The sequence below is a fragment of the Barbatula barbatula genome, assembly GCF_947034865.1.
Source record: "Barbatula barbatula genome assembly, chromosome: 7".
In the NCBI taxonomy this organism is placed as follows: Eukaryota; Metazoa; Chordata; class Actinopteri; order Cypriniformes; family Nemacheilidae; genus Barbatula; species Barbatula barbatula.
In genome coordinates this window covers 725,854-738,107 of record NC_136770.1, presented here as the reverse complement: position 1 = coordinate 738,107, position 12,254 = coordinate 725,854, and the positions used below count along the sequence as shown (strand labels likewise).

Here is a 12,254-nt window from a genome sequence, read left to right as displayed (position 1 = left end):
ACAGGGCCGTAATGAGAGAGAGATTAAACATGCATTGTGAGACAAATATTGCACTTAAAAGGATATGAATGATTAATGATAACAAAGTCTTAAAACGTTAAGTTTTGGTATTATGTTTGATTAAAAGAACGCAAAACTGCCATGACAGTGACCACAACCATTTCTGTTTATTTTTATTCATGTTATATACATAATATCAGGTGATTCAAGTACAAAGATCACCAGCAATGTAAAGCAGACAAAGATCACCAATGGTCTGGATGACAGCCAAATATTCTTACAAATCAAAAGTCAACTTAATAACATAACTAAGTAATGCCACACATTAAAATATTTCTGTGTTAAATATTTCAGTGTTTTTAAAAATATTAATAGTGTTTAAAAACAAATCTCCCAGCCCCTAAGATAGTCCCACCCCAAATTGAATTGCTGGAAAGAGTAGCCTAATGTTTTGACACAAAGTTACAGCATCTTTATTTATTGTTGTCTCTCCATATTACGCTTTAATAGGAGAGACTATTTTAACGTAAAAACATTAAAGCATAAATATGCACACCGTATACTGTTGAAATGGGGGAGGTTTAATGCAGAATCTCTAATACAGAAATACAGTACGAAAGTTTGTTCCGGCTCTTCACTAAGCTCTCTGTTCCATGAACATCAGGTGTGAGCAGGCAAGAGCTCCGTTTCATCCGGCCCTTCAACTCTCAAAGCATACTGAGCTCGATCAGCCGCCCGGCGAACACACCCAACGTGCCGATGATACACACAGCCATGAACACGCACAGAAGAATATGATCCAACACCATTGCCACAAACTTCCATTCCTCAGCGGCCTATAAAACACAGAAGAAAAAGAATAAAAGAGGAACAAACGGAAAGGACAAGAAATGCAAATGTGCTCACGTTGTTGGACTCCTCGTCGCTTTTCATGGTGTCCGCGATGTATTTCACCCCCTCGATGGCACTGCGTACGTCTGGATTTTTGGTTATGGGAGAGTGGTAAGTGACAGACGCTGGCGTGGGTTTGCCTGAAATGTCAGAGATGTCAAAATCGGGAGGAAAGATGTTCTTGTCCTGCCGTTCCTGCGACGGACGCTTCATGGTTGAGAAGAACATCAGGTTTGGAATGGTGTCTATGAAGATCTGTCGGGAAGATGAGAGTCGACAATTATGTCACAGGTTTTAATGCCGCTGGTTATTGACGACATCTGTCACATCAGCTATACCTTGCGGACCCAAGCGGGCATTGTGTGTGTGCTGGGCGAGCGGTGATGTGTGTTGATGACAATCACGGTGATGATGATGGAAGCAATGACGAAGATCATGGTGAAGAGCATGTATTTGCCAATGAGCGGAACGGCGCTGGACGTGGACGGGATCAACTCCACAATAACCAGCAAGAACACAGTGAGAGAAAGCAGGACGGAGATGCTGAGGGTCATCTTCTCACCTACACAAACACACGACACCTCAAAAAGAGCCAAATCCTAGCAGTAATGCTAGAATAGTTGCCAGGCGGCTTATATTTGTACTAAGACACATCAAGTTACCCGAGTCTGTTGGCAGATAGAACACGAGGCCGGTGAGGAACGAGAACAGCATGCAGGGGATGATGACGTTCACAATGAAGTAAAGCGGGAGGCGGAGGAGGAGGAAGTGATAGGTGATGTCCAGGTAGGGCGTATCCGGACAGCAGGCGTAATACACCCAGTGTTTCCAGCTCTTGTAATCCTTCATCACCCATTCTCCACTCTCCATGAAGTTACTGAGATCTGGCCTGTCACTGTCCTGCAAACGCAAACACACAGATTACTGTAGCAAACCCGCTGAAAAACAGACAGACATGTAAAATGGTCATGTCGTCATGGTTACCGGGTTGATGATGACCAGGTTGCCGTCGTACGTCCACGTTCCAAGTTTCATGCTGCAGTTCTGCAGGTCGAAAGGGAAGTGAAGGACGACGATCTCACAGTAGCTCTTGAAGATGGCCGGAGGAGTCCACGTTATAATACCTGTGTGCTCTAACAAGACCTTTGTCTCGTGGACGATGGCGAAGTCTCCGTCAGCACTGTGAACACACACGGATAGATGATGTCATGTAAGAGGCACGCATGTTTCATTTCTGAACCTATACAGACTGACATACTTATTGTAAAGAACTAAATCAGGTTTCCAGATGTCAGTGGACGGAATCCGTATCTTTTTGATGCCACCATAATCATCAGGATTCCACAGCAGATTCACATCCTTCCATTGCTGAATATGAGAAAGAGAGAGAGAGATAAGACACATGCAAGCAGGATTCCTGACAACATATAGATGAGTGGTTCCCAAATTCGGGTCTCGGGGGTCCAGGGCGCTGCGCCTTTTGAATGTCTCATCTGTTCTTTGGGCTCTCGGCCTATGTGCTGATGTTTTGAATCAGGTTTAGTTAAAGAGTAAGACATCTAAAAAGTGCAGCCCTGTGGTTCTCCGGAACTGAAACAAGTACAACTGATCAGGATAACATGTCCACAGTATACATTTAGATCAAGGTCTTTTTCAGAGACAGAAATCCACACCTGCTTTAACCGAACATTACTGGTGACGATCTGATTCACTTCATCCTGTAAATCCAAAAACAAAGAGATGATATTAAAAGGAGGAAATAGAAAAAGAATGTAGGATTTAAATGTATATATATATATATAAAGAGAGAGAGAGATTTACCACGCTGATAAGTTGAATGAGTTGTAGTCCCACAGTAACGACTACCGGATCCTTAAAATGGCTGACAGGACGAACAACCTTGTTATATCCAGTGAACAAAGTATGTACTAATCTGGACTCATCCTCCGAGCACAGCCCTTGTCCTGAAACACACACAAATACACTGTTATCTTTGTAATATACTTTAATTGTAAAAACAAGTATTGCACCATATCAGTATACCCATATAGTTGCAAATTAGTTGTGTACTTAAATGAGCATTTATGCATTTGGCAGATGCTTTTATCCAAGGCAACTTACATTGCATTATTCATTTATTTCTGAGTATGTGTAATCCCTTGGATTGAAGCCATGACCTTGGCGTTGCTAGCGACATGCTCACTGAGCTACAGAAATGCTCAGTGATATACTTGATCTGCACTTCCATACACTTAAAATTATTTTGACATATACTTATATACTAATACACACACACACACAGACACACACCGACACACACAGGATTAACGTTGATGGATGCAAACAACTGCATGTGACACTTGTGCTCACACACACACACACACACACAAATGCACAAGGACAAACACAGAGTTTGTGACACATGATCCCCCTCTTCTTAACAAAACAATAATATTAATAATAATATAAATATTGTTAAAACATAAAATATCTCAAAATGTCTGTATGCAAATGATCAAGCTAGAAATTTAGTTTTAGCATGATATTTGATTTCTCATACATTTATGAAACAAATCTTTCGTTTTTTTATCAGAGCTGGCACAAATGATTTTCTCACGTCACAGAAATATATACATTGACATTATGAGACCATATGTGCCAAAATTTATCATGATTTCCTTTCTACAAGATTCTTCCTGGTAGAAAGTCAAGCACTTTATACACACAAAGACTCAAAGCAGCTTTACAGTAAAGTTCATTAATTATTGAACGTGTCTTTACACGATTTATAGCTTTGGTCTGTAAATATTTTAACATCTTCAGGTTTAAACTTTGTGTAGAATTAGTTTTCTTGTTATTAAATTGAGCATCTTTTGGTCTCATGTGCTTTCTAAACATATTTGAAAGAGTTCACGTCTATGATTGGCTGTGTTCATATTTAAAGTAATCTATTTTAAAACCTTTTAATAAATACAATTTGAGTTATAATTTTGTTTTCAAAACAAGAAACGTTTAAATATAAACCTTGAGGTTTAAATAAAGGTCAAGACAAACATTTCGTATGATATTAGAGTTAATAATCATTAATATTAATATCAATATTTTTCTTCACAGACACTATTAAATACATTCATTCATTTACATTCATGCACTCGGCAGATGCTTTTATCGAAATTGCACTATACACATGCTCTTACTGAGCTTATTTGAGCAAAAATAATAACTATTTATGCACATCAACTTTCTTTTAACTGAATTGAATATATTCAGCTCAAACTAAATATACAAAATACAGACTTCTATTGTTTAGCCTATTGCTTTAACCATAAAGAGCATATATAGCCCAACATTATTTATACTACTTAAAACATAGTTTGCTACAGACAGATTAGAGTTATATCAGTCACAAACCACTTGAATGAAAGCGACAGACAGCACACCTGCACCTGTCAATCAGGACACATAGTGCGCATAACACATTCAATCCCTACCCCAGAAAACACGAATAAAAAAAGAAAATACTGTAGAATGTCACTTATTAAACAGCAATATTGTATCAATTCCATCGTTCGTCAACTTCTGAAAACGAACATTTACCCTCAAAAGGTTTGCGTGAAAATTACAACTTAACGAAAAAGCGAATTCTAAGAGAAAGGCGTGAGGACTCACCCAACAGAGACAGTGAAATGATGTGAATAAGCAGTATATAGTTATTCATGTCCAGGTTATGAGTGTGAGAAGTCCGTGCAGTCCACTGAAGAGTAAACACAGCTGCACTGACCCCGGCTGAAGCTGCGCGAGCGCGTGTGTATCGCCGCGCGTGACGTCACCGCCGTATAACTGTTACAGTATCAGACAAAACCGTGTGAGATGTGTTTGGGTCTCTAACGACCCCGAGAATAAAAGTGCATTTAAAACCCAAATCCTTCATATCATTAAGCTGATAGAGCAGCGAGCAATCTTCAGTCGATACAAAAACAACGTGATGGTTTTAGGTGGACATTGTATTTGAGTGATCGTCAGTGCTGTTTGTGATATTTTATACAAGTATCCCACACTTACATGATTTATTATTCTATAGACTATCAAGCTAAACATATTTGAATAAAATACAGTGAACTTAAGGAGAATGACAGTCCCGAAGACAATTTGCATCAGTATCATCAAAATCACGCTTTGAGTTTCAAGCGTCTTCAAGTTTTTTGATCTATTTTTCATGTTTGAACAGAGATTGTCATGTCGCGAGTATTTTGTTTGAGCAGTTTGGCGCGATTTGTTTGTCCTGTTACTATAGCGACGTAATACAGGCGCCTCAGTCAGGAAGTAGATCGCTGCGGTAGTCAGCTGTTGTTGTGTGCTAGCTCTACCAGTTGCCCGTTTCTCCGGCGATCGCTTTTTCCTATCCTTTTTTGTTAAAGCAACATCTGTAAGTATTTCCTATCGTGGAATATTTAACAGTGCCTATTTTCATCCTTTGTAACTATCTTGAGACAGCTAAGTTAGCTTTATGTTTATTACTGCTGTGTAGATGATTCGCGTTGTTCTTTCTGTTACTTTGTATTTGTACTTAATATTAATATACATTTAATTTGTGTTGTATTACAGTTTCACAATAGTCTCAGTAAACTTTACGGAAATTAATCCTCTGTGTCCTGGAGTTTCTTGGGAATGTTTAAGCTGAATGGAGCACGGTCCATGAAAGTGAAAAGACGGCGACGCAGCTAATGAAGGATTCTAGGATCGCCATTTTACGCAGCAACTCTATACCAAGACTAACGCTACAGCGCCTTGTCAGCTACGTATCGTTTTCTTCCCCGGCTATTGACAACCCGGTGAGTCACCATGTCACAACGCAGCGACAGTAGAAAAGGCAATGAAGATATCCAGTCTGAGACTGCGCGTTCAAGAAGCAGCTCGAAGATTAGTATGGCTGTCGCCATGGCAAAGGCGAAGGCTGAAGCAGCGCAAGCTAGAGCAGCACACACGCAGAGGGAAATAGAACTTAAAGTAGAGCAGGCTCGCGTTCAAGCTAATCTTGACGCTTTAAATGATGAAAAAGAAAAGGATGCCGCCATAGCAGAGGCGAATGCCCTCGTGGACGGTCTACAGGATATGGGCTTTGAAATATGCAGTAAGGCTGGCAGCCAGGCTCCTCAATCGGTCAAAGACCAGCGAGTCGCTGCTTACGTGTCGGCACAAGCCAGCTTATGCAGCAAACGTTTATCAGACAGAAGAGGTAGTTATTATGCTTCACCAACGCCGCATTCTCCGCATCCTGAACCTAATAACGCTATCTTCTCAACGCCTCACCCACTTAACGTATGTCAAAACCAGGCTGCCGCTTCCGCAGACATTATGCAACAACAAATTCATCAAGCTCCTCTGCCCAGTGTTGCACCACTACGCCAAAGTTACAATCAAACGCTTAACTCTTCGCCAGTTCTTCAGTGTGGTCAATATCGTTCACAACAGAACGTGAAAGCGGATCCCTCACCTCCTGCGCGCACGCATGCTCACAAGACACCTTCTGGAGCTACATATGACCATTCTACATCCACTGGAGATCTCATCAAATACCTAGCTCGCAGCAGCCTGGTGACTTCGGGTCTTACCACATACGATGATCAGCCAATGAACTATTGGGCATGGAAAACATCGTTCCTGAACGCCATTGCCGATCTTGACCTGTCTGCTTCAGGAGAACTTGACCTCCTCACCAAGTATCTAGGGAAAGAGTCGACAGAACAAGTGAGAAGAATCAAAACAGTCAACATTAAGGATCCAGCAATTGGATTGCGCATGGCATGGGAACGCATCGATGAAATATATGGCTCTCCAGAGGCCGTCGAACAGGCTTTGTTCAACAAGCTAGAAAATTTTCCGAAAGTCGGAACTAAGGATCCACAAAGACTTAGGGATCTGGCCGACCTGTTGTCGGAGCTACAAGCGGCCAAAGAAGATGGCTACCTAGCAGGCTTGTCGTACTTGGATACCTCCAGAGGTATTAAGCCTATTATCGAGAAACTTCCATACAATATGCAAGAAAAGTGGCTTTATCGTGGTACAAGATACAAACAGGAACATTTAGTTAGTTTTCCACCTTTCTCTGTGTTGGTAGACTTCATCGCCAAGGAGGCAAGGGTTCGCACTGACCCAGGTTTTAACTTCTTCACGCAAGCTCCAGCAGAGAGAAAGAGTAAATGGGAGAAACCTACTAAGACATCAGTATACGTTCACAAGACGCAAGTCTCAGGAACCGCTAAGGCCGAGTACAGAGAAAGTACAGAGCGTGTTGATCCTAACAAACACTGCCCTCTCCATAGAAAGCCCCACCCCCTGAGGAAATGCAGGGGCTTCCGCGAGAAGAGCATAAATGATCGCAAACAGCTTCTGAAAGAGCACTACATCTGCTTTCGCTGTTGCTCTTCCACAGACCATCTTGCAAAGAATTGCACCGCAGAGATAAAATGTTCTGAGTGTGGGAGCGTGGCTCATGTGACAGCACTTCACCCCTACTCACCTACCCGGAAATCTAACTCGTCTCCTTCCATTTCAGAGGATGGCGGGGAGGAGGACAAAGCAGACATCCAGGAGGTCAAGTCGACGTGTACTCAAGTGTGCGGTGAAGGATTGAGTGCCAGAACATGTGCAAAAATCTGCCTGGTCAGTGTGTTCCCAAACGGCTGCAGGAAGGAGTCCAAGAGGATGTACGTCATACTAGATGAACAGAGCAATCGCTCCCTGGCGCGGTCAGAGTTCTTCGAGGCTTTTAAGATCTCTGGAAGTTCCTACTCATATACCCTCAGGACCTGTGCGGGGTGTTCAGAGACGGCGGGGAGGAGAGCCAGCGGTTACACCGTGGAGTCGGTGGACGAGAAAATAAGCATACATCTGCCAACTCTCCTGGAGTGTAACCAAATCCCTAACGTTCGCTCAGAGATTCCTACGCCGGAAGCAGCCTACCATCATGCCCATCTCAAGCGCATTGCCGACAAGATTCCGCCTTTAGATCCGGATGCTAAAATTCTCCTTCTACTGGGCAGAGACATCTTACGAGCACACAAGGTGCGAGAACAGATAAGTGGCCCAGGAGATGCCCCGTTTGCGCAAAGGCTCGATCTAGGATGGGTCGTCGTCGGTGATGTGTGCCTTGGAGGTGCTCACAGAACACAAGAGGTGAGGAGCTATAAAACTGCCATTTTAGAAAACGGTCGTACTAGTTATCTTCAACCATGCAACAACCAGATCAGAGTGAAAGAGGCATTCGGTCCATCGTCCAGACATCAGCATCTTCCAGCAGCACCAACCTCCATCCATGGCTCAATGATGCTCAGTGGCGACTGCTTGGGGCAGACTGTCTTCACTCGTTCTCCCGATGACCATAAACTCGCTCCATCCATGGAGGATCTAGAGTTTCTGAAGATAATGGAAGCGAGTGCTATCAGGACAGCTCCAAAAGTTGGGTTGCACCTTTACCCTTTCGGTCACCAAGGCGGCGGCTGCCTAACAACAGGAAACAGGTTTTCGAACGTCTTGTCTCACTCCGCCGCTCACTGGAAAAACGACCACAGATGAAAGCTGATTTCCTAGAGTTTATGGAGAAAATGTTCAAGAAGGCACACGCAGAAGTCGCCCCGCCAGTGCAGCCTGGACAGGAGTGTTGGTACCTGCCCCTGTTTGGCGTGTATCATCCAAGGAAACCAGATAGGATTCGTGTGGTCTTCGACAGCAGCGCATCATATGAAGGAGTGTCACTCAACGATATCTTGCTCACCGGTCCCGACCTTAATAATAGCCTGCTAGGTGTTCTCATGAGGTTTAGGAAAGAACAGGTGGCCATCACCGCCGACATCGAGCACATGTTCCACTGCTTTCTCGTCAAGGAGGACCACCGTGATTTTCTACGCTTCCTGTGGTATAGAAACAACGACCCCACCTCCGACATCGTGGACTACAGAATGCGGGTTCACCTTTTTGGGAATAGTCCCTCGCCCGCCGTTGCAGTGTATGGCCTGCGGCAGGCAGCTAAGGAAGCAGAAGCTGACTATGGTAACGATGCACGAAGATTCATCGACCGTGAGTTCTATGTTGACGACGCTTTAAAGTCCTTCAGCACAGAGGAAGAGGCTATCAGCGTCCTCGAGCGAGCACAGAAGATGCTTGCAGCTTCTAACCTCAGGCTACACAAAATTGCTTCAAATAGACCAGCAGTCATCGAAGCATTTCCACTTGAAGATCGCACTAAGGACGTCAACAGCCTGGGTCTCTTTGTTGATGATTTGCCCATACAACGTAGCCTTGGATTGTTCTGGAACATGCGCACTGACACTTTTACGTTTCAAATCGAAGATGACCAGAAGCCATTCACTCGCAGAGGAGTACTTTCGACCGTAAACAGCCTCTACGATCCTCTAGGATTCCTTGCGCCCATCACAGTTCATGGAAGGCTGATTCTCAGAGAACTGACTAAGCAAGCAGAGGATTGGGACACACCTCTTCCCAAGGACATGGAGGCTGAATGGACTAGATGGAAACGGTCACTCCGCGACCTGGAGGGACTCCAGATCCCACGCCCTTATACGTCCTTCTCCACTGCAGGTGCTGTAAGAAGAGAACTCTGTATCTTCGCAGATGCTTCGGTCAAGGCAATAGCAGCCGTGGCCTACATCAAGGTGACAAGCCACCAAGAACAGACCGAGATCGGGTTTGTCTTCGGGAAGGCAAAGTTGGCACCTCAGCCTGATTTAACTATCCCAAGACTCGAGCTTTGTGCAGCTGTACTCGCCGTCGAGATCGCCGAGATGGTAGTCACAGAGATGGACACAACGTTTGCCAACATCACCTACTACACAGATAGCAAGGTTGTATTGGGATACATCCAGAACCAGTCAAGGAGATTCTATGTCTACGTACACAACAGGATTCAACGAATCCGTCAATCACCTTGTTCCGGCCTGTGGAAGTACGTCCCAACGCACCTCAACCCAGCTGACACTGGGTCAAGAACCGTGACTTCAGACTTGCTTAGTAGCACAACTTGGTTCAAAGGGCCAGCCTTTCTTCATGACGTATCTTCACATTCACCCGAGCTTCAAGAGACTTACGATCTTATAGACCCTGACACTGACTCTGAAGTGCGTCCTCAGGTGGTAGCAAGTTTCACCCATGTTACCAGAGATGTAGTACATCCACAACGCTTCGAACGCTTCTCCAAGCTCAGCACTCTCCTCACAGCTATAGCTCACCTCATCCACGTGGCTCGTTCTTTCTCCCACTCTACCCAGGATGAATGTCGTGGGTGGCACGTCTGTCGGCCTACAGAGGAAGAGTTGTTGAAAGCCAAAGTGTGTATTGTGAAGAGCGTCCAGAATGAGTGCTATTCAGATGAACTTAAGTGTATCAGCTCAGGGTCCAACATTCCAACAAGCAGCAGCGTGTGGAAACTCCACCCCATCGTTGACCAAAATCGACTTCTTAGAGTAGGAGGTCGTATTGAGCAGTCGGATCTGAGCATGGACGAGGTTCATCCCATTATCGTTCCTGGCCGGCATCATCTAGCTATCCTGATTGTGTCTCACTATCACGAAGCAGTGAAACACCAAGGAAGACATCTGACCGAAGGTGCCATTCGAGCGGCAGGATTCTGGCTGGTGGGAGCTAAACGCTGTATAAGCAGTTTCCTTCACAGATGCGTCATTTGTAGAAGACTGAGGGGGAAAATTGAACATCAGCAGATGGCAGCTCTGCCAGCAGAACGGCTTCAAGTAGCACCCCCTTTCACCTATGTAGGTGTCGACGTCTTCGGACCCTGGGAAATTGTCTCACGCCGTACAAGAGGAGGAGTCTCAAACTCTAAACGATGGGCCGTGATGTTCTCTTGTATGTGTTCAAGAGCAGTCCACATCGAGGTGATTGAAGCAATGAGTACCAGTAGTTTTATTAACGCCTTGAGGAGGTTCTTTGCTATCAGGGGCCCCGCGAAGCAGATCCGTTCCGACTGTGGAACCAACTTCATTGGCGCTTCTCGTGAACTGGAGATGGACCAGTCTAATCCAGGTTTCAAAAAAGTGGAAGGGTACCTGGACACTCAGAGCTGCACCTGGGTATTCAACCCGCCCCATGCGTCTCATATGGGCGGTGCGTGGGAACGCATGATCGGCATTGCCCGCCGTATTTTGGATTGCATGTTGCTTGAGCCGAGAAGGTCTCATCTTTCGCACGAAGTTCTGACCACCTTCATGGCCGAAGTAACCGCAATCATGAATGCTAGACCGCTCATCCCTGTGTCATCGGATCCGGAATCGCTTCTCATTCTCACTCCAGCGATGCTTCTCACACTCAAGACAGGTTCTGCACCTCCTCCTCCGTCAGGAAACTTTGAGGAAGCGCATCTTATCAGAGAAGAGTGGAAGCGAGTTCAGGGCCTAGCAGACATGTTTTGGAACAGGTGGAAACATGAATACCTCACAACCTTACAGCTTCGGCACAAGTGGCAAGGAAAGAGGCCGAATCTACGTGAAGGGGACATCGTTCTCTTAAAAGACAATCAAGCTAAGAGAAATCAATGGCCTAACGGCATCATCGCAAAAACCTTTCCAGGGGAAGATGGATTGGTTCGGAAAGTTCAAGTGGAAATTGTCAAGGATGGAACCAGAAAGACCTTTTCTCGGCCCGTTACAGAAGTGGTTTTGCTTTTTTCTCCAAAGACTGATTCTGTTAATTAATGTGGGCTCTTTAAAGACCCCAAGCGGGGAGTGTCATGTCGCGAGTATTTTGTTTGAGCAGTTTGGCGCGATTTGTTTGTCCTGTTACTATAGCGACGTAATACAGGCGCCTCAGTCAGGAAGTAGATCGCTGCGGTAGTCAGCTGTTGTTGTGTGCTAGCTCTACCAGTTGCCCGTTTCTCCGGCGATCGCTTTTTCCTATCCTTTTTTGTTAAAGCAACATCTGTAAGTATTTCCTATCGTGGAATATTTAACAGTGCCTATTTTCATCCTTTGTAACTATCTTGAGACAGCTAAGTTAGCTTTATGTTTATTACTGCTGTGTAGATGATTCGCGTTGTTCTTTCTGTTACTTTGTATTTGTACTTAATATTAATATACATTTAATTTGTGTTGTATTACAGTTTCACAATAGTCTCAGTAAACTTTACGGAAATTAATCCTCTGTGTCCTGGAGTTTCTTGGGAATGTTTAAGCTGAATGGAGCACGGTCCATGAAAGAGATTAATGCTGAAACCCTTTGATTAATGCTGAAACTGTATCCCAATAGGACTATATGGGCTGAGTGTGAACTATTGATAAATCTGCATATGGCACTGAAACATAATTTTAGTGACAGAACAAAACTGTGATTCGAAA

At 44.3% G+C, this 12,254-nt stretch overlaps 2 protein-coding genes across 2 annotated transcripts; one reads left to right on the top strand and one right to left on the bottom strand.

Annotated features, from left to right (window-relative positions):
- Window positions 1-143: 143 nt before the first annotated feature.
- On the bottom strand, window positions 144-5,531 carry chrna1 (cholinergic receptor, nicotinic, alpha 1 (muscle)). The gene is made up of 9 exons (XM_079461324.1): window positions 4,561-5,531; window positions 2,713-2,855; window positions 2,565-2,609; window positions 2,150-2,259; window positions 1,876-2,071; window positions 1,554-1,791; window positions 1,230-1,453; window positions 907-1,146; window positions 144-836 (listed from the first exon to the last, which is right to left on the bottom strand). The coding sequence occupies exons 1-9, from the start codon at window positions 4,607-4,609 to the stop codon at window positions 708-710; spliced, it is 1,374 nt and encodes a 457-aa protein (XP_079317450.1). The 5' UTR covers window positions 4,610-5,531; the 3' UTR covers window positions 144-707.
- LOC306896927 (uncharacterized protein) lies at window positions 5,206-12,053 on the top strand. The gene is made up of 2 exons (XM_079461323.1): window positions 5,206-5,317; window positions 5,497-12,053. Exon 2 carries the CDS (start codon window positions 8,463-8,465, stop codon window positions 11,613-11,615), a length of 3,153 nt encoding a protein of 1,050 aa, XP_079317449.1. The 5' UTR covers window positions 5,206-5,317; window positions 5,497-8,462; the 3' UTR covers window positions 11,616-12,053.
- The last annotated feature ends 201 nt before the right edge of the window (window positions 12,054-12,254 follow it).